Here is a 26,400-nt window from a genome sequence, read left to right as displayed (position 1 = left end):
AAATGAAATCTGCATCTCCAAAAAGTTGGTCAGCTGCAGGAAGCATGAAGTGCTCTAAAACTTCCTGGTATGTGGCTGCGTTGACCCTGGACCTCAGAAAACACAATGGACCAACACCAGCAGATGACATGGCACCCCAAACCATCACTGACTGTGGAAACTTTACACTGGACTTCAAGCAACGTGGATGAAGTGCCTCTCTTCTTTTCCTCCAGACTCTGGGACCTTGATTTCCAAAGGAAATGCAAAATTTACTTTCATCAGAGAACATGACTTTGGACCACTCACCAGCAGTCCAGTCCTGTTTCTCTTTAGCCCAGGCAAGACGCTTCTGACGCTGTCTGTGGTTCAAGAGTGGCTTGACACAAGGAATGCGACAGCAGAAACCCATGTCTTTCATACGTCTGTGTGTGGTGGTTCTTGAAGCACTCACTCCAGCTGCAGTCCACTCTTTGTGAATCTCCCCCACATTTTTGAATGGGTTTTGTTTCACAATCCTCTCCAGGGTGCGGTTATCTCTCTTGCTTGTACACTTTTTTCGACCACATCTTTTCCTTCCCTTCGCCTCTCTATTAATGTGCTTGGACACTGAGCTCTGTGAACAGCCAGCCTCTTTAGCGATGACCTTTTGTGTCTTGCCCTCCTTGTGCAAGGTGTCGATGGTCGTCTTTTGGACAACTGTCAAGTCAGCAGTCTTCCCCATGATTGTGTAGCCTATAGAACTAGACTGAAAGACCATTTAAAGGCTTTTGCAGGTGGTTTGAGTTAATTAGCTGATTAGAGTGTGGCACCAGGGGCCATCAATTTTGAACCTTTTCACAATATTCTAATTTTCTGATATGATGAATTTGAGATTTTCATTTGTTGTCATTTGTAATCATCAAAATTAAACCAAATAAACATCTGAAATATATGAGTTTGTATGTAATGTATGAATATAATATACAAGTTTCACTTTTTAAATGGAATTACTGAAATCAATCTACTTTTTCATGATATTCTAATTTTATGACCAGCACCTGTATAGCCTGGTGTCATCCTTTGCTCTGCTCCTTTTTTCCTCTCGCAAGCGGTTCGCTAACTTCCCCGTTGTCTGAAGCCCCTGTCTCTTGACCGGAGTTGCGGTTATTCTCCGCCCTCCCAGGGCTGCAACGGGTCGATTCTGAAGATTACGGAAGGTAAGTGAGTTGTTTGCTGGTGATGGTAGCGTCCGCGCCCCCTCTCCCGGCTCACGACTTTAGCTTTTTACCTACAGCTTCGTGCTGTTTTGTTCCGAACTGGTGACGGCAGCGTTTTCGCCCCTACTCCCAGTGTGAATAACTTCACTGCCGAAGTTATATACGGCTAACGTAGTTAGCTTCTTTAGTTTGTTGGTGTTATACCTGGTGACGGCAGCGGTTTTCGCCCCCTCTCCCAGTATATTCCCTACTTTTGCATCCTTTTTTTCACCGGTCTGCGCTGCTATAATTACTGACGGCCGCGGTTTTCGCCCCCTCTCCCAACCAAGTGTGGTCTACTTCGTTGCCGAAGTTGGAGACGGCTAACGTTGTTAGCCTTTTTTGGTTTGTTTGCAGCCTTCTTCATCGGTCTGCTTAATTATAAATGGTGACGGCAGCGTTTTCGCCCCCTCTCCCAATATCAACCTTTTTTTGCAGCCTTTTCGTTGGTCTGCTCTCTTAATTGGTGACGGCAGCGTTTATCGCTCCTACTCCCTACTTAAGTTGCCATACAGCTAACGTTGTTAGCTTTTTTTGTTTATTGCTTTTATACCTGGTGACGGTAGCGGTTCTCGCCCCCTCTCCCGGTATCGGCCGCCTTGTGTCCGCAGCCTCTCTTGTTTTATCCGCTATAATTGGTGACGGCAGCGTTGTTCGCTCCTACTTCCAACTTAAGTTTCCATACAGCTAACGTTGTTAGCTTTTTTGGTTTATTGGTTTTATACCTGGTGACGGTAGCGGTTCTCGCCCCCTCTCCCAGTATCGGCTGCCTTGTGCTCGCAGCCTCTTTCGTTTCTCTGCTGTAATTGGTGACGGCTGCGTTTGCGCCCCCTCTCCCGATTTTCGATAACTTTCTGTTCTTTAAGCCTTGTCGGCCTTCGACATGGATGGCTCTCACAGCTGCATAGATTGTGGGGCTGCCCTGCAGGCAGAGGATGGCCACGACCTGTGCCCTACCTGCCTTGGACATGAGCACCTTTTGGAGGCGCTGTCTGAGAACCCCTGTATGAACTGCAGCTTTATGCCCCATGCAGTGAGGGTGGCCCGGTTGGCCCAGTTGTGCCCCCAGGAGGGCTCGGACCTTCCGCCCTCTGGGCAGGTGGTTCCCCCCAAGCGTTCTAAGCGCCGTGGTGGGACCACAGCATCTGTGCCCCTCCCCCGGAGGAAGCGGGCCAAACCTGACCAGGGCCTGTCCACAAGGGTGGAGCAGTTGTCAGCAGAGCTGGCAGAGATGAAGTCCTTGTTGCAGACACGGCAATCTGATCCCTCGCTCCCAGTGGTTGGGCTCTCTTCCCCACCAATGCCCGAGCTGGTTGTAGAGGATGACGTTATCTCTCTGGCTGCCTCCGCTTCTCATTTTAGAGATGAGGAGGAGGCAGGGTCCTCTCAAGCCTCTGAGGCTGGTTCATTTTCATCTCAGAGTGCGGTTGGAGAGGCCGGTGACGGTTCCATGCGGGAGGTCATGTCTATGGCCCTGAAGCAGCTGCAGCTGGAACTCCCACAAGGAGAGGCATCCAGCTCTGGCAGTGCTTTTTTCAGACGTGGAAGGGCTCCTACTCCTTTTTCTGTACCTCCATCAGAGGAGTACCTGAAGGAGTTACACGCCTGTTGGCGGGAACCGAGAGCGCTGTCGCGTCTCTCCTCGGATGGTCGTGTATTAGCTGCCATGCATGAGTCAGTGAAGGCCGGCCTGGACCGTATGCCAGCAATTGAACCAGCTGTTGCTTCACTGATTGTGTCACCAGATGAAGCCCTGCGTCCTGATGTCCGGTGCCCGCGGACTCAATGTCGGGTTACAGATGACCTCCTCTGTAAGGCGTACAATGCAGGAGCGCGTGCTGGCCGCCTTGGTAATTCCCTGGCGCACCTCATGTTTGCCCTGTCTGCATCTGTTCAGGACACTGGTGGTGCAAGTGCGGCGATTGGTTATAGTGACGCAGCGCTGCAGGCCTTCGCGCTGATGACCAGAGAGCTTGGACGGGTCATGTCTTTCCTTGTCCAAGCTCGTAGACAGGTCTGGTTGGCACAGTCTCCTCTGACTGAAGCATGCCGTAGGACCCTCAGGGGTGTCCCGGTTGTACCAGGGGAGCTGTTTGGATCAGCTGCCTTGGAGGCGCTGGAACGGACTGCTCAGGCACGTCAGACTAGCCAGCAGCTTTCCGGCCTTCGCAGGAGCATACCTGCCTTTCCCCAGCGTTCGGGCCGCCCTGCCACTACCCCCAGCGTTCAGCCACGACCTCAGACCGGTGGCAGACCTGTTGGTTCCTATCCCCATGATGTGCGGCAGAGACCGAGAAGGGACTTTCGTGAGCCAGTCTGCCGCCCTGTTAGACAGACCCGGGCCTCAAATCCTGGACGCCCTCCCCCCAGAGCCCCCAGGGGCCGTGGGGATAGAAGATGATGCCACCGGGCCAGCCGTCGGACATTTTTCCCATCAGCAGCTGAGTTTCTGGGCTGCTCATGCCGTAGATCCATGGGTGGTTGCCACCTTAACCAATGGCTACAGGCTCCAGTTCCGACGGCGGCCCCCCCTCTCACACCGGGTCAAGATGACTGTCATCACAGACCCGGTGAAATCTCAGGCACTAGACCAGGAGCTTTCCGCCCTCCTGGGCAAGGGGGCAATCGAGTCTGTAGATCCTGTGCAGCAACCCAGAGGCTACTACTCCACATACTTCCTTGTGGCCAAGAAGACCGGCGGTTTTCGCCCCATTTTAGATCTAAGGGGACTGAATCGGTACCTGAAGGTCCTTCCCTTCCACATGCTCACCATAACAGAGGTCCTTCAGACCATTGTGGCGGGAGATTGGTTTACATCAGTAGATCTGACAGACGCCTACTTTCACGTGCCTATTGCGGCAGAACATCGCCGTTTTCTCAGGTTCGCCTATCGGGGGCGCCATTGGCAATTCCGGGTGCTCCCATTCGGGCTCTCCCTTTCCCCGAGGGTGTTTACTCGATGCGTGAAAGCAGCCCTCTCTCCTCTACAGGCCTCCGGAGTCAGGATTCTGCCATACCTGGACGATTGGCTTCTTTGTGCTCCCTCTCAGGTAGCTGCCTCTCGGGATACGTCCCAGCTTCTACTTCATGTGTCAATGTTAGGCCTCAAAGTCAACTTGGCAAAGAGTTGTCTGGTTCCATCTCAGACAACCACCTTTCTTGGGATGCATCTGGACTCTGCTACCATGATGGCCCGTCCATCTGTTCACAGGGTGGACGACATACTCCAGCTTGTCCGTCGATTCAGACTGGGCAGGGAGTTTCCCTACATCACCTTCCTGCGAATGCTGGGCAAACTGACATCAGTCACTCATGTCGTGCCCTTAGGGCTGCTCCTTCTGCGTCCTTTGCAGCGATGGCTCAACAGCTTTCGCCTAGACGCCAGGCTGCACAGGCATCGCAGGCTAATGGTGACCAGGAGCTGCCTCCATGCCCTAGCTCCTTGGCGAGACGGGACCCTTTTGTCCAGTGGTGTTCCAATGGGGCTAGTAGTGTGTCGAAGGGAGGTGGTCACCACGGATGCCAGCCTCATGGGCTGGGGTGCCGTGTGGCAACACAGAGCTGTTCGGGGTCTCTGGGACCCAAGGGAGCGCACCGAACACATAAATGTGCTGGAGCTGCGGGCTGTGCACATGGCCCTCAGGTGCCTTCTGCCCCACCTAGAGGGAAGGAACGTGCTGATTCGGACAGACAACACCTCTGTTGTTTATCATATAAACCACCAAGGTGGCACCAGGTCAGCACGTCTCTTGAAGGTGTCGAGGGATCTCCTGGAATGGGCGTATCCCCGTCTGTGTACCCTGCGCGCAGCGTATCTGCCAGGACGGCAGAACCAGGTTGCGGACTCTCTATCCCGCCAGGCACCTGCTCCGGGAGAGTGGTCTCTTCACCCCGACGTAGTGCGCATAATCTGGAACCTCTTTGGGCAGGCAGAGGTAGATCTGTTCGCCACAGAGGAGTCGACCCATTGCCCCCTATGGTATTCCCTAACCGGGATGGCGGGCGCACTGGGCCAGGATGCACTGGCTCATCCATGGCCGCAGGTTCTCCTGTATGCCTTTCCACCCCTCTCACTGGTTTGGCCGACTCTACGGAGGGTTCTCGAGCAGGGCCACAGAGTGTTGCTGGTAGCTCCGTTCTGGCCAGCGCGGCCGTGGTTCCCGCTGCTTTGGAGTCTGTGTCACGGTACTCCATGGCGTCTTCCAGCAAGGAGGGATCTGCTGTCTCAGTTGGGGGGACAGATATGGCACCCCAACCCTCAACGTCTCCAGCTGTGGGCATGGCCCCTGGGAGGCTGACTGGGTGTTCAGACACCGTGAGACACACTGTATTGAGTGCTAGGGCTTCCTCCACTCGGCTGCAGTATGCTAACAGATGGCGCCTCTTTTCTCAGTGGTGCTCTGCCCACAATGAGAACCCGCTTTCCTGCTCGGTGCCCACTATTTTGGAGTTCCTCCAGTCTCTCCTTGATAAGGGCCGCTCTCCTTCGACCCTTAAAGTGTATGTTGCAGCAATTTCATGTCTTCACCGAACTGTTGACAACCGTACAGTGGGGCGCCATGAACTGGTTTCACTTTTTCTGCGTGGTGCTCGTAGGTTGTGCCAGCGGCCAGCCCCACGAGCCCCAGATTGGGATCTGCCATTGGTTCTCACAGCTCTGTGCCACCCTCCATTCGAGCCTTTGGCACAAGCAGAACTCAAGTGGCTTTCCTGCAAGGCTGCTTTCCTGATGGCTATCGTCTCAGCTAAGAGGGTCAGCGAGCTACATGCTCTTTCTGTCAGCCCTAGGTGTATCAGGTGGAATCCAGATGGCTCTGGTGTTACCCTGTGGCCTAATACTGCGTTTGTGCCTAAGGTGTTGTCTCCTTTTCACCGTAACCAGCCATTGCGGCTCGCTCGGTTTCAGCCTCAATCTGGTACAACTGAGAATGAGTCGGAGTTGTTGTGCCCGGTAAGAGCGTTGGAGGCATACATTGCAGCCACCGCCAATCTGAGACGCTCGGACCAGCTTTTCCTATGCTATGGGGGTCCAAGGTTAGGCTGTCCTCTTTCTAAACAGCGTCTGTCCCATTGGATTGTGAGTGTCATCTGCCACGCCTACGCTGCAGGTCACTGCTCCCTGCCAGTCGGTGTGAGAGCACATTCCACCAGGAGCGTCACCGCTTCCTGGGCTGCTTTGAGAGGGGTTCCGCTGGAAGCTATATGTGCTGCTGCTTCATGGGCTTCCCCAATCACCTTCACCAGGTTCTACAGTGTCAATGTGGCTGCCCCTCATCCCCTGGGTCAGGTCCTTTTACAAGGTTCTGCTGGGCCTCCTCTGTGAGGTATGTGCTCAGGATTCCTTGTGACATCGTTGGCATTAGTCATTCAGTGCTTTCAGCACCGCCCTCTGGCGGTCAGTAGGGATGAAATAGAACGAAAGTTACGTATGTAACTACGGTTCTATGAATCCCGGATGACCGCCAGAGCTTCTCTGTCACTCAGAATCCTTGCTTTTGCGAGAAGATTCTGTAGGAGCAGAGCAAAGGATGACACCAGGCTATATAGCTTCTGAGTGGTCATCCGGTGTCACAGGTGTGACTCTGTTGGTATAATTACTCGAACTGCGCATGCCCGAAGGGAACATTCAGTGCTTTCAGCACCGCCCTCTGGCGGTCATCCGGGATTCATAGAACCGTAGTTACATACGTAACTTTCGTTTTATTGTCTTACTTCCAAGACATCTGTAATGAATCTTTATATAAACGCTGAGCTTTCTCCGTATAGATGCCTTTGGACTACTGTAGGGTTACTGTATGTGTTTGGTATTTTTAATGATGCACCGAGGGAGAGATCTGCAACCGAATCCTTTTTGTTGTGAGAAGAACTAAATATTTCATTATGCTTTTAATACTTGATTGTTGAAACAATCTACGGCAATCAAAAGTCCTTTGATTGCTGCTGCTCATTTAAACACAGAGAGCAGCTTCCTCCAATTTGATTTCATTGTTATGATCCCCAATATTATCGCCATTACTATTTACACTACTTTCATTCTGTTTTTTTTACTCCATCTTTGACCTTTCCCTGGTTTCTCCTTTTTTTTTTTTTACCTTTTGTCATCCTTTTCACTTTCATGGGAAGCTGAATTTGATTAGATCTTTTTTGGCAGATATGTGAATAGCTGAAAATGGATTTGTCAGAATGTCAGTGGATGTTTGATCAGTGCATCTCTAAGCATAGATAATGTAAGACGATCCATCTGCTCCCTTCATTGTGTTGCACTATTTAAATTGCACCTCAATCTTTTAATAATTGCCCTTCAACATTTTACATAAGATACCAAATATTTACAATTTTCTTATCTTAAATATTTTATTTAGGACAACAAGTTGAATGTGTTGACCTTTTATTTCAGTACTTCTGGTTTTTACATTCTCTCTTGTTTACATTGCACTAAATCAATTCAATGCTCTATTTTGTTTCACTTTTTCATGCTTTCACAGGTTTGCCTTCTTTTTGTTAGTCAGCAAAAAACTGCTTTTTAAAAAAATGCTTTGTATCCATTGGATTTCTCCACATGTAAACATATGCACAAATTTGCTTATCGCTATTAGTTTTATATCACTTAATAATAACTATCCATTTGGTCCAGGTATGTTGGACCAGGGACACATAATCAGATGTTTCGCTTGTGTGATGCTGGTGGCAAACAAAAAATAAACACACTTTCCCCTAGAGAAACGCGTAAAGCCCCGCAAATCAATTTTATTGAGTTGCTCAGATGCTTCAGGGAAAACAGAATTAGAACAAAGACACTTTGAGGCCAAGGCGACAGGATGTTGAAACCACTGTAAGCTGTGGTTCAAACAACTATTCATTAGAGGAAGAAAAATGTGGGCAGACATGTTGGCTGCCAGATAGAGAAGAAGAAAAAAATCCCAACATGACAAAAGTGACACACAGAACAAGAGGATTTGTTCTAAGGAGGAAGTTTATTTTTAAGTTGAATGGTTTAAAGTTAGAACAAGCAGAAAATGAATGACACAAAACAATTCTTTACCGTGATATATCTTTTTTTCGGCATCAGTTACCAAAATTAAAACAATAAACGTAAAGAAAAAATATATAATTTAATGTATCAAAGTATAAATGAGCTTTGCTTCATGGTTGCCATGTTTGAGAGACGCTAATATTAACCTCGTATTGGGTTCTGACATCTGCAAACTTTCAGGCCATCGAAGATGGGAACTTGGAAGAAATGGAAGAGGAAATCCGCCTGAAAAAGCGCAAACGCAAGCGACGTCAGGACAAAGACTCATCAAGCAGAGACGATGGAGGCATGAAGGCCAAGAAGAGACGAGGGAGGCCGCCGGCAGAGAAACTCTCGCCCAACCCGCCCAAACTCACCAAGCAGATGAACACCATCATCGACACAGTGATCAACTACAGAGATGGGTACGGTTTGATTTAACCTCTGAGGTGTTTTTTTTTTGTTTTTCTTTTTGCATTACTTCATGAATTTTAAAACAGAATCTAGAGACATGCAGAGGGTTCAAACACAATGTTGTCTTCTAATTGTCTACCAGCAGTTTGAGATTAAGGAAGACTAGTCAAACAGTGACCATTCACTCCAGCATTTAAGTCCTTCTAAACTCATCAATTCATCATAGACCTCATGCATAATCACACATAGCCTCTTATAGTGATATCGCTGTAAAAATTAGTCACTTGAAACCAGAAAATTATTCAGACATTAATATGGTAATTCTTTGAATATTAATAAGACAATCCTGAGATGGGAGTATAGAAAGCTTAGTATTGGTGTGAACCACTTAAGGCTTAAACTCAGCTAGCCAACTCCATTACCTTTCAGCACTAAATCTTTAGGCAAAGACTAAAAATGTCATATTTAAGGTTATAATTGCTTCTAATTGTTCTTTTTTTCTAATTTTTGGACGGCAGGGAGTTCATTTACCTGCAGCAAACCTCCAGTGTTGTTGATGCCACCCCTGCCTCTTTGCAGAGCGTGCTCATCCCTTTATGACCCCAGTTGTGCCCATGTTCTAACACCAGATTCACATTGAATAGGCTGCAGCTGCACGGCGGGCGTGCTTTAAAAGGGCAATCACACTGATAACTGCAACCAGTCCCACCCAACTACAACTCCAGCTGCAGAGACTTAAATGAAAAGATGTTAAGTCCTCACACTCTTTCTAGTAGATCTAGGGCAAAATTTGTTGAAGGTGCACATAAGTATTTTTATTCATCCTTCAGTAAGAGCCTGTTAACTTTTTTTTTTCTTTTTTTGTTAACTGCTCTGTTTTAACCAGGCAGGTTAGCGTAGATTGGTATGTTGATGCTATTTTGAAAATCACCTGGACTCTTTGCTGTCTGGTGCTTAATCTCTCCTGTTTGGTTCATGTATTCTCCGGTTGCTCAACATTAGTTCAAAGCTCCTCGTCTAAATCTGATAAAACACCTTTGGGAGGAGGCGGGATGAAAAATAAACATGTATGAAAAGATCTATGTGACACTTTCATGCTAATGAAGACTAATATCAACACTTTGACACCAAGGCTGTCAAACCTGCTTTCAGTAAACTGTCACTTTAGTTGTGTGCCGGTGTCAGCACTATGCTAGACCTCCTTTGGTTCAGCAACCTCTGCTCCATTTTAGAAGCTTCCATCCAAGATGATGTAACCAATTCATCAGCTACGTTTACATCCTCAAAATTTCCCCAATCCGGTCTAAACCTTTGTTGATAAAAAATTCAACATCTCTGTTTACATGAACACTGTATAAAATTATTGGATCATGACTTTTGTATACATGTACCAACCGTTCAATCAGTGTGAATCATTTGAGCATGTGCCAAACTGTCATTTTTTTTTGGTAGTAGAAGAAGAAGCTGCCTGTTTTGTAAACAAACCCACCCCTGTCCGCTCATCGTCGACTTTATCTACCCTTTGGGCCTGACCTCAAATTTCTTTGTCCATTGTTGTAGCTTTTTCCCATTATGAAACTTTGTCCCATCTTTTTATCCATTTTTGGAGTCATTTTAGTCAAGGGCTCAGCGGTTTTGATATGATGAGGTCTCAGTCTGCCTATTTGTGTCCATGCAAATGTAGCTACTCTGTGATTATTTTTATTTTTTTTTTTTTTTACACAACAAGAAAGGATAACAAAAGAGGGGTTTTGTGTTTGTTATGGAAGTAAATCTGTGTCGCTGGGATTTGAATTAAAAATGACACTAAGAAAACGTAACGGGATTGGCTGGGTGTAAAGTGAAAAATAAGTATTGAAAATGTAATCACTTTGAAATAGTAATGTGAATTTTTAGCTTGAAGAGAAAATAACAAATGAAATTTCAACTGTGTAGAAATAATGACAATGAATTTTTTTTAGGTCAAAAATGTGTTCTGAATATATTTTAACACTGACACAGTAAGTACAAACATACAACATTTAAATTTCAGTGGCATTTTTAATTCAAATCCCAGCGACACAGATTTACTTCCATAGTTTGTGGCCATATCCCAGAACAGAACTGAAAGAGCGTAGCCAGAAAGAGTTGTTCATACAAGCAGTTAAATGAGTAAAGGTCTCCATTTTAAATTCAGTTATTGTCATTGTATAGAAAAGTACTGATTGTACATTGAGCTGTCTCAATGGAAAACAATCATTTTGACTGAAGCTGCAGATGAAGTGCTGAAATACCACCGCTGTGCTGTTGACACTTGATGGCTGTAAAAGTTTTCTTCAAAGATGTAACTGGAAAAAAAGACTCTAGCTGCAGATTCAACTTTTGACACTAGAGAGAAACAAGATTTAGAGATATGATTCTTTCTGATAAAGAACACAAACGTTTTATTAATAATTTAACATGTGACAATCAACAACTACCAGTGGCTTTGTGACTTTATCTGGAAGATGTCTCTGTGGGAATCTCCCCTGTATTAACTATTTGAAACCCTTAAATCGGAAAAGGCAGGAGAGCACACAGCAGGCTTCCGGCCTCCTTGGGTCTCTGAGCTAATTTAGCGAGTTCTTTCTCCTTCAGTTCTTTCTAAATTTCTGATTGTAGAGTTTAATTGGGGCCTCTAATGATAAAACCTCCTTTTGTTCTAAAGGGAATAAAAAAACAGTTTCCATCAGTCTTCAAATGCTTTCCAATAAACGTTCAGGTTATTTTCTTGCCGTTTCCCATTTGAGGGCAGAATTGATTTTCTTACAGCAGAGAGTATGAAAGTAAACAGTCATGAAGTCGCATAATGTTTAGCCCAACACTACAGGGAGGATCAGTGTAGTCCTGTATGGTTTGAATTCAATAAAACATGTTTTGCTCTTATGGCACATTTTCTTTGTGCCTTTATCGCTCAAATACAGATGTTCAAAATATTCTGCTGCATATGTGGTAGGATCTCGATCCCACTTTTCTAGAAATCACTTTCGCTATCTGTTGCAAGTTGTTATTTTTGGAGGTTATTCATCATCAGCCTTCTTGATTAGCCCAGGTTTCATTGCTGTTTCCTCATTAAACGAAAAAACGTGTGATACTGGTCTGATCTTTTGCTAAAATTTGAGTACATTTCTACAAATATATTACTTTTCATGTCATTGTTGCCAAGCAACAGTGAAAAATCAGACCGTGCAACTCAAACACCTGGAGGTTTGTAGGAATTGCAATATTTAATAGCACAGTCACACTGTTAGACACATCTAAAGATATTTCTACAGACTACATGTATTTACCAGATCATATCTGAGATCATTATGCTTTAGATGAGGGGTCTCTTTTCCCAATCCTCATGGTGTCCTGGAACCTTTAGATGTGTCTCTGGTCCAACATACCTGAACCAAATGGCAAAACTACCTCATTACTATTGCAGGTTCTAAAGAGTCCTTTATTGATCTGATTTATTTAACAGAGGCGCATATAAACCTTGAGGAATAGAGTTGAAAAGCTTTACTCTAGACCAGGTTTTTGCCTTTTTTTTTTTTTTTTTTTACAGTGTGCCTTTTTTGTTTTTCTCAAGTTCATCAGCTGAAATACTAAATCACATTTAACACCACACTTTTACTGGTTTGCAATAATATTTTAAATCGTATTCATACAGAGAATTTTGGTTTGGAAATTATTAAATAACAATCATTTTAATCAAACACTCTGTTTGAAGCACAAGAACGTAGAGAGAAAATGTTTTTTTGTTTTTTTATAAATCTTTTTATTGAAAAGTCAGAGGTAGAAACAATAAATCATCATCATGGTTATCAAAAACTTTTTGTTTTTCATACACACTCAAAAACCACCTCCATCCCCCACCCATTATTATAGTAATAATAATGGATCAAAAGAAACCGTACCAGCAGTAGATTTCAGTTTTTGTTTAGAGAGAAAATGTTTGTGCTAAAAGTGCTTCTTTGAGATGGATTAACACTTGGAACAAATTAAAAGTTCAAAACTAAGTATTATGCCGTTTTCTCTGTTGTAATCGCTCCTCCTCTGATGGCCAGCTCCTGCAGTTGATCTTTGACCTTAAACCAGCTTTTCTCTCTATTTCTATCATCTACACTGGTTCTGATTAGATCAGATAAATGGGCCAGAACTACTTCATAATGATGGAAAGACAGTGTTGCCAGTGTGTCTGTTTAGGCCTCTAGTGGTGGCAAAGTCAGTTGGATAATTATCTTTGTTGGATATCACAAAATACAAGAACAGAAGAAGCTGACCTGGTTTTCACTTAAAGCCCAGAACACTCCAGAACAGCTACAGGAATTCAACCAAGCTCCAAATGCATCAGCAGGGAGTTTGTTCAACTCATCAGAGGCGTCTAACAGATTTCCATTAATAAAATCAATAGCAGCTGTTCAAACCCTCCTGCGGCATTGTTTTCTGACTGGTAATTAGCTCCATTATCTAATCCTTTTCCAAAAGCATCCAGGAGAAACCTGAAGAAAACTGTTAAAGCATAACTGGGTGGAGATTGTTCACTCTGGATGAAAGCATTTGTGTTTTTGTTTGCTTTTTTTTTCCAATTAGATTTCATCTTGGCTTTTGAAGTTGTTAAAAACTAACCATTTAAAAAAAGTATGTTTGAATTTAGAGTAAAAAAAAATTTTACATTTTGTTAAGACAACAGGAAGTCTCTTGGTAAATACCATCAGTGAAGCTGTCATGTTCACTCTTTTAAAGCGGATGGCTTAGTTTTTTAGCTTACTGTCAGGGTGAAGACAATCATAGTAACATTTGCTTTGCTATTACTTGTTTATTAAAGTCTAGCATCATAAAGTATGTCACTGCCAGATTAAAAGAACTGACCATTAAGATTTCATAGTAAAAATTACAAATACATCTCTCCTTTTTCCTTTAAGTCAGAACCTTTTTCTATTAGTTTAGTCATGTTTCTAGTAATTAAAAGCTCAATTATCCTAATTTTTTAATACTGCTCTTCATCAAATAAAATTGCTGATTTGGATCCCCTAATATCTATAAGAAATATCTATATAACCTTTATCTGTCAAGTTATTACAGTCGTGGCTGCATAGAATTAAATAAAAACAGCCTTTATCATTCTTCAGTTAAGAAATTTTGTTATACCAGCAGCAAAATTAAAGAGTTAAAGACCTCAGATTCAGACAAAGAAATCTAAAAAATATAAATTACAAAAATCTGAATTTTAGAAATGAAAAAAACTGTATTGTCACTTAAAGAAGAATACTTTGATTTTAGGAAGTCTGCACCTGAGTAAAGACATTTAAAGACAGATAAGATTTTCATAAAAAAAAAAAACCCTGACAAACATTCATGTGCAACGGTTCCCTGTTTTGTTTACACGTGTGCAGACCTTATGTATAATTTACTGTAAACATGCTTTTTTTTCTGATTTTCCTATTTCAAATGAATCTGCAACAATTGATGGAGAAATATTTCTCAGTATTAGACAGCAAGTAACAGAAAAAAAAATAATTCATATAATTGGACAAGTGGTATCTTGTCTCAATAGCCATAGTGCTGATCATTGAGGGGAATTGGCAAGAATACTCTACAAGGGTTTAGAACAAACTATTTCATCCTCCGGTTTACATTAGCTGATGCTTTTACCAGACAATTTTTAAAAGTCAGCAGCTAAAAGAGTAAAATCTTGTAGGGTACCGATTATACCTCAGCACATCCAATATAAAAGGGATGGTGAGATCTTCCAGGAATTCATTCAGCCAAAAATGTTGTGTTTACTGACTTAAAGTAATGTGATGCAGTGCAATGCTGTAGTGACTTTTCTATTGAATCAAGTAACTTAGGGTGTGAACACGTCCAACTGTGTAGTAGGACAACTAGTGAAAATGTGATTAAAGTTTAAGGTATGGTAAATTAAATATACGCACATATAGAAAAAAAATCACAACTATTGTTCAAAATATAAGAATTTATCGATACATTTCTTAACTAAGCTAGAGAAACTTAATTAAAGCTATGTAGTTACTATGCACGCAACTAAACATGCAAAGATGCAGGTCCACCAACATAAGTAACTCCTCAAGAGGATGTCCATTTAAAAAGAAAGATCTAAAATCAGAAGATTATTCTTTCCCAGTTGTAACATTGATTTTCCCTATTAGCAGGTCAGGAAGGCAACTGAGTGAGGTGTTTGTGCAGCTTCCATCCAGGAAGGAGCTCCCTGAGTACTATGAGCTAATCAGAAAACCTGTGGACTTCAAAAAGATCAAGGTTTGTTAGCTAAGATGACCCCAAAGTTATGAAAATGAAGGTGACAAGTGTTTTTGTTTAGTCTTGGCATATGCAGCAAACTCTGTGATACCAGACAATTTCCACACAATGGATTAAATGATTACTGTGCTGATGCAAAATATATTAGGACTCATTAGAGATCAGGTTAGCAATTATTTTATATCAGCTTTTATGGATGCTTTAAGCTTTATTGATGTGAGAGAATAACAGCTTTTCTTACTGGTATCAGGAGCGAGTGAGAAACCACAAATACCGAAGTTTGGGGGACCTGGAGAAGGACGTGATGCTTCTCTGTCAGAATGCACAAACATTTAACCTGGAGGGATCCCAGGTATGCACTCACTTCTTGTTTTTTTCTTTCTTTCTTTCTTTTTAGCCTAAACTTTACAGTTTCTGATTTGATTTTAATTGATCTATCATTGTGGGCAATTTTTTCCAACAAAGTCTGCAGTTTTCCATCTCTTGAAGCAAACTTCTCTTTGAACAAGTCCTACTTTGGGAACCTTCATCTCCTTATTCTACTTTTTTCAGTGGTTTAGCTTTCTGCGGCTGAGAACCACATCTTTCTCCACTTTGACAGTTTTGTGCCTTCCTGTATGTTTGGTGAAATCAAAAGCGCTTCTCCAGCAAAAGTTATCAGTAGAATCCAACCAAGCCCCTTTTCCTGTTTGGCTTCAGTTTTTGTTGGCAAATTATTGTCAGGAAAAATGAATGCAGTTTCAAGATTGGGACATAAAGTTGAGAACCAAATTCTTCTGTTTCATTTTTAGTTTGCTGATTTTCAATGCTTTTGGATTCAATGCTTTAAACTGATACTCAATGGTTTTAAATGTTTTTCAGTATTTAATAAACAAGTGCTTAAATGAGGCTGTAATTATATATTACTGTGTTGTCGTTTTCTTCTTGATATCGACTTCTGGACCAAATGCTTCCCTTATGGCCAAGCAACTTGTTTCAATAGTACTTGGGTTTGACCAGTTTGTCACTACTTTTGATACTTTCTGATCCTTGAATTACTAATCCCACCACCCCCATCTCATATCCCATTACTCTGTCTCTGGATTGTTGGAGAAAGTTGCTCTGGGAGGACTGTTGAGGCCTCTTCTGATTTCTGTCGTCTCATTGGGCCAAATAGAGATGGAAAGCACCCTCATACATTGATGTTATCAGGATGCCTCATCACACAGGACTTGTAACTCCCAACTTTTAGGGTTCTCAATAAAAAACATTTCCCAAACAATCTAGGGGAATTTGTCAGAGAAACTCAGAGCTTTATTTTGCCTTCCAGTCTACTGGTTTCTGTTTGTGCTATAATTATTGGACGAAGAGGAAGTTCTTGCTCTTCCTCTCATCACGCTAGCACCCTGTTTACTAAAACCAGGGCTATTGGATGTCTTTAGCTTTTTTTAACAGCAGTAGAATCTCTCATCTTGAACACCATCCTGAAAACTGTGATATCTTTGATACCAGTTTCTTTACATCTTATGGCATTTTCAAAGTGAATGTCGCTTTAAGGGCAGCAGATTATTTTGCACTTAAAGGGGGAAAAAAAATTATAAAATTACTTTGAGTTGAATGTGACGTTTCCTGCTTTTGAAGTGCTTTGGTAGACATTAATATGTATCTCATTTCTTTGCACCAGCGTAATTTGGATCGTTTTTGAACCCGTTTTGGGGGATTTGTACGTTTCTATACAGGTTGCATTCATTATTTGATAACACATGGAGTAAAATTAGTTTTCTTCCACATTTTACTGTCCAAAAATTTCCGCTTCAGCCTTCTGGTTTAAAAATGATCCTTCGTTTCTAGAAATTGTTGGTTACAGCTTCTTTTCAATCATCTTTTTTCTTTAAACACCAGATATACCAGGACTCCATTGTTCTTCAGTCAGTTTTCAAGAGTGCCAGACAGAAGATTGCCAAGGACGAAGACAGTGAGGATGACAGCGATGAGGAAGATGATGATGACTATGACTCAGAGGCTGAGGGTGAGATGCACTCTTTAAAAAACAGGCAGAGAGCAAATCAACCTTGTGTCTAATTCATGTTCACAGCTGGAAGGTGAGTTCATGCTGCTCAAAGCCTCCCCAAAGAGAACACTGTGCTGCTGTGGCCATCGAACTGTAGCAGAGAAAAAATTAATAATGTGAGACAATATTAGTGGGGAAAAAATTAAAAGGATAAAAAAAGCTTGAGTAAAAAATAAAAGTTAAAGAATCTGAACTCTTCAAGATGCATAGCCAAAAAGTCAATGAAGTATTTCTTTTATTCGTCTACAGCTGAAAGGCTTTCAGTTATCTTTGAGTTATCTGATAGCTACATAGCTCGTAAAAAAGGCAGTCAAAGCAGTTACATCTCTGACATGTGCATTCAAATGTGAGTCATCGCTTTCTATCATGACTTGACATTAGTTTACACTTCAGACCACCTTTGATACATCTGATCTCTGGAAGTTTGAACTCAGCTTAGTTTCCGTTCATGTTGCATAGAAGCTGTCTGAATATATGACAGATTAATTAGATATGTCTTTTTTACTCAATCTCTCTCTTATCCTACAATTTTTAATGTAAATTTGTGTCTTCAGCTAGTATGTAATTAATTCATCAAGCTGTGTCCATTCGTGTCATTGTCTGGGCAGCGGATTTTGAAATAGACAATAAAGTACTGTGAAATTTGTCCGTAAGATTTCTTCTGAATTTGCTTTTCTATCACACATATTTCCTTTATATTGTCAAAAAATAGTAAGATCAGTTTTCCCAGAAGGGACTTCCGAGGCCAGACCCCCATATGGTTATAAATAAACAAGGATGCATGTCCCACATTGACCCAAAATATGTTGTAATAATCTATAATGCCACATGTTAAATATTCTGCAGAATGATGAGATTGAAGAAGAACCTTCTGGAAGATCTGCATTCAACTACCTCTGTCTTAAAGCTAACAGCGATTTTAGAAAATCTTTATGCTCATTAAATATACTAGTGGGAGAGAGATGTTGTGGAGATGCTTTATGGTCCAGTTCATCCACATGTTTGCTTTGGATATCTTCCTCCTCATCAGTTAAATCTTAAATTGAAGGTATTTTTCTTTATTTATGCAGGATTATTTTTAAAAGAAAAATGTTTAGTTGTCTAGAAAGTAGAAATGTGTAAGGGTGAAATTGTCATTTTACAGTCCTGTCCATTCACCTCCTTAATATGCTTTTTTATTACATAAAGTTTTAAAAGTTTGTATTTCCCTTATTTTTCTATATTTACACATGTAGCCTAGACCAGCAGACGGAAGGTAAACATCTAAAAGAAGGCGCAGACTTTCCTTACAGTGTTCCATATTTGCTGGACATTGATCTCTGACCACAGAAACTCTTTAAAATCTTCTCTGAGCATACATGGGAGCAGAAACTTTCAGCTGTTTTCATGTTAAACCTGCCTCTGTTTTTTCAGCTAAGTCTGTGCGGGTGAGGATCAAGCTGGGCAGGGAGGGACGCAGCCACGACAAAGGCAAGAAGAGGCAAAGCCGCGGAAAGGCCAAGCCGGTGGTCAGCGACGATGACAGTGACGACGACCAGGATGATAACGTACGTCTCTCACATGAACAGGGGCATAAACTGGGATGTTGTCATCCATGGTAGACCAAAATCACTGATTTTTCAGCCAAACCAAAATAACATTTATTAAAAGGGCAAAATAAATGAAATATAAATACAATAAATTAAAGGAATGGATAATTATAAAAAGGTTAAAATCGTGCTCATAATCCAGTTCACTTTCTATTGGCTTTACGTATTCCATCCCATACTGGCTGATTGTGGCTCACAGACCAGTTGAGTCTTTATGATGTTTGATCAAACCAAAATTACTTACTGGAGTCATTTTAGCCATGTCTTCTTTTATTAGACCAGGAGTAGTTCAAACTACATCATTTATAATCGTTTGTCAACACAGGAACAAAGCGTCCCCTTGTCAGGCGTGTTATATTTTAGGGCGGAGGTCTTCAACAGGGGATCCGCCACCCCTAGGTCCGCGGAGGTACTGCATGGGGTTTAATGAAAGTTTTGGTTGATTAAACTTTTTTTTTTTTATATTCCCCCCTGACATTTTTTCCACTAATGGAAATGTCTTTAAATACACATTAACATGAATTCAACAGACTGTAGTAAACTGATAAATGGAGCCAGTCATCAATGCACACATTCAGCGACACACAGGAGCTTTTTCAAGCTGGGCACCGTTTCATTCACAACACCTGTCCCATCAACCAGGAATCAGAATCAGAAATACTTAAAGTAATTACTTTTATTACATGACTCCATCTGTAATAGAGTGACTACAGGACCAGTTTGATATAACACAATTTCATACAGTATATATAATTAGGGGGTCCCCGCTCCATCTCGCAATCAGTTTGGGGGTCCTTGGCCTGGCAAACATTGAAGCCCACTGCTGTAGGCAATTGTTGGAAGGAAAAATCCCCTGAATAAATCTGGCTGTTTGATCTGGTTAAATTGTCTCTGTAAAGCGCCTTCAGATGACATGTGTTGTGAATTGGCACTTTATAAATAGACTGAATTGAAACTGAATTGAATTGAAACTGAATTGAATCTCCGGATGGGTTCAGTCTTAAAAAAAAAAAAATTCAATTGGAATATTTATTTTGCTTCTTAATGAGGAGCCAATCACAGAATATTATCAATTGTGATAAATAGATAATTGGAATAATCTTCTGGTTGTTTAGTTATAAAGTAATCTTAATCTTAGGTATAAACATGCAGATTTGTATAGGAAATATTGAGAACTGTTAACATCTCGGATTTTTTATTTTTTCCCAGCGTTTTATTGTCATTACACTGTTACAAGTACAGAGCAATGAAAGGAACTCTCTAGATTTAACCCATCCCATTTTGGGGAGCAGTGGGCTGCCATTGTGCGGTGCCCGGGGAGCAGTGTGGGTTTAAGAGTCTTGCTCAGGGACTCAGAGTGGCACTCTGTGAGAGTGGGGTTTGAACTCAGGACCTCAGAATTCCAAGCTCTATGCCCCAACAACCAGGCCGCCACTCCCCCCGCCACTAGAAAGCTGGATTTTGTTTTATTGTAAAAAAAAAAAAAAACTAAAAAACAATTTTGTATCTTCAGCTCCAGTTTATTTTACTGTTTTTAGATCGTTGCCTTTATAGAGAGAAACTGAGCAGGAGGGTTAAATCTCCTTTTACCAAAATGTAGCACACTGTCCTGCAACAATAAATACTTAAGGTGACTGAAAATTCCCAAGCAGCCTCTTATTGTTCACCTCTTGTTTATTTAAACTAATAAAACGGAAAGGCAACTTTAATGATGTACAGCCTGCATTTTAGTGTTTTTTGGATTATCTTTGCCATTTTAGCTTAAAACAAAAAAAATAACATAATAAAGCTAATTAAAATAAGAGGCAGTGTCACATTGGAAGAGGAATGAAAGGATCCTGACATTACCACTGACAGCACAAGGGATTATGGGATCAGTTGGAGGGCTCCGCCTTGATTATTTCTTTTCAAAATGACTAAGATCCATTTTTCTGCTTTGATAGGAAGCCTTTTCTGTGTTTTAGAGGAAGAGTAAAAATGAGATCTCCATACGTCTGCAGCAGACGGAAAAGACAAAACAACTTGTTTTATCTGTATGCTGATGCTGTTTTGTCCCTGCAGAGTGTTTCTGTCTTTGATGGCAGCAGTGAGATGGAGGTCTGCTGCGTTTTATTACCGAATGTCACTGCTTCGCTATAATAAGTTTTTAGTGTTGGACTCTCTGGGATGGTCTGAGGGACTGAGATGTATTGGAAGTACAAACCTTTCATTGTGTTGCCTTAACTTGTATTTTCTATCAACAATCTCCACCAGTAGCAGAAAGTTACTATAAAAACAGAAGCAAAGAAAAGCAATCAAATCTTCAGGGTTTTTTTGTTTTCAGTCACTGCTGCAAGCAAAAAAACAATGTGTCCATCCAAGGGTACTACAGCCAGATTAATAAACACCAGGTGTTCAAGGTCGACCCAGCAATGCTGTGCTGCTCGAATCCAATCCTTCTTCCTACTTCCTGGGTCTTGATTTTGATTAGCTATCCAGAATTCAAGGATTTTGTGCAGTGTTGTGTAAAGCTTTCGCCTTATACGGTTGGGATTAATCCACATCCTGCTCCACATTTTCTTTTTCCCCGACCAGACATATTTCCAGCTAAATCTGTGCCTGTTTCACTTTGAATTGCACGTTAAGTAACTCATACCCAAAACCACACCTCATTTTCATAACAAAAGCAGAACAGAGACGCTTTAATCTAAATCAAACCTCAGTATCTCCCGGAGGCGATGAGATTTCCCACGTTAGCTGTTAGCTTCTGTAACCCTGACGGCGGCAGCGTGTGTTTTGTAGTGACAGCGCTGATACCGAGCCGGCGGGCGTGTGAAGCCCTGATTCGGCTGAGCTGTTTACATTGACCTTCACTGAGTGGCCCAGAGCTCCACTAGGCTGAATATAAATGTAGAGGGTAATTTTTAGTCTGACCTTGTACATTGTGTCTCTGTCAGGGATCTACTGTGCTCTTTCCTCATTTAAGGCTTTTTCAGACTTTCCGTTTAAGGTGATCTGCGTTGCCTTTTGCTTTTTCTCCTTACAGAGAAAATAACCTTTGTCACACCCTTTTCTTTTCTGCACTTTTAATCTTTCATTCTCTTTCTGCAGGATCAGTCGGACAAGAGCAAAAGTGACGAGGACTGAGGAAGACCAGCAGCAGCAGTGTGAAGATGATGTTCGTACAAAAAGGACAATATCTTCATTTTCTATCATTAAGCTTTATTCTGTTTTCTTTGTATTTGTCCTCTCTGTCTGACTGTAGTGTGTCTCTCATCTTTTCCATCAACTTTAAAATATATTACTAATCAATCAAGTAACCACAGAAGTACCAATCAGCTTATTATGTTTTTAAGAGTTTTCTAGTATATTTTTTAAGTCTGTGCTGATATAAGGCACAATAGAAGTTCTACATAGAAAAAATGCATTTGGTCAAACTATGAATTCTTCATTATAATATTAATATCCCCATTATTACAAGGCAACTGAATACAAGTTGATGTATTAGCAACATATATATACAGATTTGTTTTGTGTTGATAGGGAATAATACAGTTATACCTTTTTTTCATTGTTCTTTTTGCATTATGATGCACAAAGTGGTAAAAATGAAAAATTAGAGATAAAGGTCCTGTATGTCCTATCAACAGCAACTTCAATGAGGCATTTGTAAAAGAAATTGGGGAAGATAAAACTGTTCTCCCAGTTTTAAGGGTTGGTGGCTTTGGAGGAAAACAACAATATTAACAATGGCAGTTTGATTGGCCCTGCTAGGAACACATTGCAGCTCCCACTGTGTGTTAAAAATGATCTAATTTGCTAACAAAGTGCATTAATTGGTGATTATTAATTTTGCTCAGTAGTCAAACCTTCAATTATTGTTGAAGTCAATATTATAAATGCATTCTCAAACAAATTATGCAGTGAAAATAGCAGGTTTTAGTTAGTTTTATTGTTCCATATTACTAAATTAAAAACTCTTTTGTTACTGCTCATTGAGCGCCTGCAGATTTTTTTTTTCACATCATCACATTGAAACTATTTAAATATCAGAAAAGGAACACCTGAGTGAATAGAGCGTTATTCCATTACGGATGGTTTTCTTTTATTAAAGGTGAATAGTTCCAATACGCTCCCACTGCTCCTGTACAGATCTTTTTTTTTTTTTTTTTGCAGGCGTAATGTAATGAGGTGTAGGAATGTTTTAACGCTGATAGAGCCAGGTGGACGACAGCATGTAATGCGTGACACACGCAGAGAATCCATTTCTCATGAGCTGAGTATTGGAGCCTAGAAATGCAGCTGCAGTAAATAGAGTAAACCTTATTTTAAAAGTCGCATGCTTGTAAAGGCATGTATGGAATAGAAGAAATATTATTTAACTTTTTAACCTGAGCAGTGCATCTTTAAGTGATGGTTATCCAAAACACCTGCATATAGAGGCAGAAACAAATCCCCCAAAAGACCTCAGGAGAAGTGGGGTAGTGTCTAAAAAAATTTTTCTGATTCCTCTGAAGGATTTATGCCTTCTCTTTTTTAGCAGAATTGTTTAATAACATCCCAGTTCCATTCAGGCTTTGACTAGCCTTCTTTAATAATTGATTTTTGCATCTGTGCTGTGGATGCTTGCAGGTAGAGGTGCGTTGATCCAATGCTTGGATCGGATATCGGCTCTGATATTAATTAGCTGGATCGGATATCAGATGAACAATGCAGCCATTTCTATTTTTATTGATATCACACACAGCAATACAGTCACAACAAATGGTCACTTATATTTAATGATTAGAACATTTATACTTTTTGAGCTATTTCGAATGCCCCATCTGGTTTTCATCCCTATAACCTAAGGGTTATTGATATCACACACTTTAATACAGTCACAGTGATTTAGTGACTTACATTTAATGATTGCAACTCTGATTATGTCATTGCACGGAGCACACACATAGCAAGCATGATGCCTTTACACACATTGCTAAGAATACTGTACGGATAATTTGCTCAGCCTGTGTATCAGTATCGGATTGGATCAGAAAAATGTATTGGTGCATCTCTACTTGCAGTAATACGACAATGAGTCATGTTATATTTCACATAGTGCCAGGTTGATCTGGATCGATTTTAATAGATCAAATCATTTCAAAGCTTTTTCGTTTTCTCTCTGGCTGTTGTTTTCAGACCCAGTGTACCATTCCAAGTGCTTCAAGTGCATTTGTTTTATAGTAATTGGAAGCAGTGATGTTATTTTGAAGTTATAATTTAGTTTCATTTGTTCCATTTTTTTTTGTTTATTATCGAAAGAAAGGTTTTCCTGAAAATTATTAGAATGCAATCCTTAAAATTTAACCATTTCCACACTTTAACACACTGTAAGAGATTCAAATCTCCAGTAACAAACACATTTCAGCTTCTTATTCAGATACTAATATAGAATTAGCCTTAAATGCTGGTATTAGCTTCTGTTTAAATTAATGTGGATTAAACAAAAGAAAGTAAAGTTATTAAAGGCTAGATGGCAGCGACAAATGCAGACCAATGTTTTGTTTTCCTGAGGAGTGACATAGACCGATGGTAAAGACCACTAAACGTTCAGTCTGATGGAATATCTGAACTAGCTTAAACATAAAAAGTCATAGAAATTCTTAGTTTTACTTCATGATCAAATATATATTTATGTATAATTGCACGCCATTTTCCAAATGATTAAGATCTTTTGTTTTTTTCTAATGAGGAGTTTTTAGATCACTGTAATGTGATTTACAGGAAGTAGCTCATTTAAATTGGTTAAAGTAGCATCTTTAAGGAAACAGGCGCTCCATAAAACAACAGATAAACAACTTCTTGCTGTTTTCTGATTATTTTTAAAGACGATGGAAATGAGAAATTTTACAAAAGAGGAAAAAAAGCAAACTTTCAATACATTCTAAACAGATTTTAAATGAACAATATATTTTTAAGTGTACCGATGTATTCATCTAGCCTATATGTCTGTGAGTTCGTTTTACTGTCTCCCTCCAGCGTTTTGTGTGTTTGTAGCATGAACTCCTGAAGAATATACCGTGCACATGCAGAGTCATCCTTACTGCGTGTGTAACGTCCCCACCAGCTCTCCAAATAAGCCGGATTTCATTTTTGCTTTCTTTGCACAGTGTCCCTGTGGTTGTAATCTCATAGCCCCGAGCAAATAAATATCAAATGATTTTCTGCGTAAAGATGTCCTCTTGTTATTATGTTTAATATTATGTGATCTTTTTGTGTGTGCATGCCAAGGTCAACACAATCTTTAAAAAGTTAAACCCCCCTCTGGCACATTTTGCTCTTATCTTCTAAAGTTGTTCTCTGCAGGTTGCCGTTAAGATGTGACTTTTGAAAGCTCTTTATCTGATGTATTTTCTTCAAAAGCCTAAATATTTGTGTCCTCTCCTGTTTGTTCATGAACTTGGCAGAAAATAAGCAAAACTGGCCTCTGAGGTCAAGAAAAATGGAAACATCTTTAGGAAGCCTGACAAAATATTGAGCAAAACATTTTTTAAATGGAGATTAAACACATATACAGTTCCATAAATGACAATGTCCTTAAAAGTTTATTCCAGTAATTAGATCCAAAAGGGTGACAGTGACATATATTTAAATTTTTTATTTTTTTTTTGCTAAAGTCCAATTGAAATCAGTTTGTTTGTAGAGCACTAATTCACCACACGTGACCTCCGTTACACCAAGCATGCTTGTAGTGACAGTGGAGAGGAAAAACACCCTTTTAACAAGAAGAAACCTCCAGCAGAACCAGGCTCGGTGTGAGCGGCCATCTGCTGAGGCTGACCGGGGTTCAAGGAGACAGAAGCAGAGATACAAAAGGAAACTGTCAACCAGCTCCACAGTTGCCCGTCCAGGAAACACACAGCCAGGTAGACCAGCTCAGAGCCTCGCTCCTACCTCACATGTCAGTGGATGAAAGAGAGCAATTACAGTTAGTCACAGTCAGAGAAACGGGACTAAACTGAATAACAGGCCAAACTCCAAAATCTATAGTAAAGCTGTGATTGACTGTGATTGTTTCACTGTATAAAATTACATGATGTTAGTGGATTTACAAATTACTTATTATTACCGTAGGATATAAAGGAGGTCTGCCAATTAAGATGGCTGTTCCAAAGGTCTCTTTATCCAACCATGTTAATAAAAAGGGGAGTGGAAGGACAAAGTGTGAAAGAAAAAGCTGCAAAAACTTATTTAACTCAATGGATGGATTGAGCCCATTCAAGAGTTTTGAAGGCTATCCAGAATCAGCACAGCAGATTTCCATTTTTACCCTGGATAGTGCTCTTACTGTTGACTTCATGAAAGGCGGAGGAGGAATAGGAGCTAGTGTTTGCTGTATTTGGACAAAAGGATGGTGTCTCTTAGTGGCTGAAGAGAAACAGAATTGGACTCTTTATTAGTCCAAAGTTTTCTTTTTTAGATTAATATAAGTTTTATACTTCTAGATTAAGAATCTCAAGTTTGTTTGGTTTTGTTCATTCTATAAAATGTTTTACTCTTTATTTTCAAGTATTTTTGATTTTCTTTGTGTTTTGAAAGACAGGGTAATATAGAAAAAAGTAAAAATATTTTCAAACAAATGGGAGCAAAAATAAAATAAAAAGTGTGTACAGTTTTTAGAGCTCTTCATGCTTCCCCATGCTGACAGGTTTTATGTAGATGCTGATTTACATTTTTTTCCCCCCTACCTTGACCTGGCTCCTAGAGTATAAAAAATACCCAACACCTGCTTTAATGAGTATCACAGTAACATTTTCCCTCAGCAGGCAAACAAACACATCAAGAGGAAGATCAGACACCTGAGTGGAGCTGACG

The 26,400-nt window shown here is 41.0% G+C and overlaps 1 protein-coding gene across 2 annotated transcripts in view; it reads left to right on the top strand.

The window, feature by feature from the left end:
- The window catches only part of smarca2 (SWI/SNF related, matrix associated, actin dependent regulator of chromatin, subfamily a, member 2), a 61,506-nt gene extending 36,748 nt beyond the window's left edge, over positions 1–24,758 (top strand). The window contains exons 29-34 of one of the 2 annotated variants that reach the window (XM_038298288.1): positions 8,431–8,654; positions 14,820–14,925; positions 15,176–15,277; positions 16,807–16,933; positions 18,389–18,522; positions 21,655–24,758. In XM_038298288.1, the coding sequence (XP_038154216.1) occupies positions 8,431–8,654; positions 14,820–14,925; positions 15,176–15,277; positions 16,807–16,933; positions 18,389–18,522; positions 21,655–21,690 (729 nt within the window). In that variant the 3' untranslated portion in view covers positions 21,691–24,758. Of the gene's footprint in view, positions 1–8,430; positions 8,655–14,816; positions 14,926–15,175; positions 15,278–16,806; positions 16,934–18,388; positions 18,523–21,654 lie in introns of both variants that reach the window. The other variant, XM_038298287.1, reaches the window with a different exon arrangement.
- Positions 24,759–26,400: the final 1,642 nt, after the last annotated feature.

Source organism: Cyprinodon tularosa, unplaced genomic scaffold (genome assembly GCF_016077235.1).
Source record: "Cyprinodon tularosa strain WSP-4 unplaced genomic scaffold, ASM1607723v1 ctg404, whole genome shotgun sequence".
In the NCBI taxonomy this organism is placed as follows: domain Eukaryota; kingdom Metazoa; phylum Chordata; class Actinopteri; order Cyprinodontiformes; family Cyprinodontidae; genus Cyprinodon; species Cyprinodon tularosa.
This window is presented reverse-complemented; position numbering and strand designations above follow the sequence as displayed.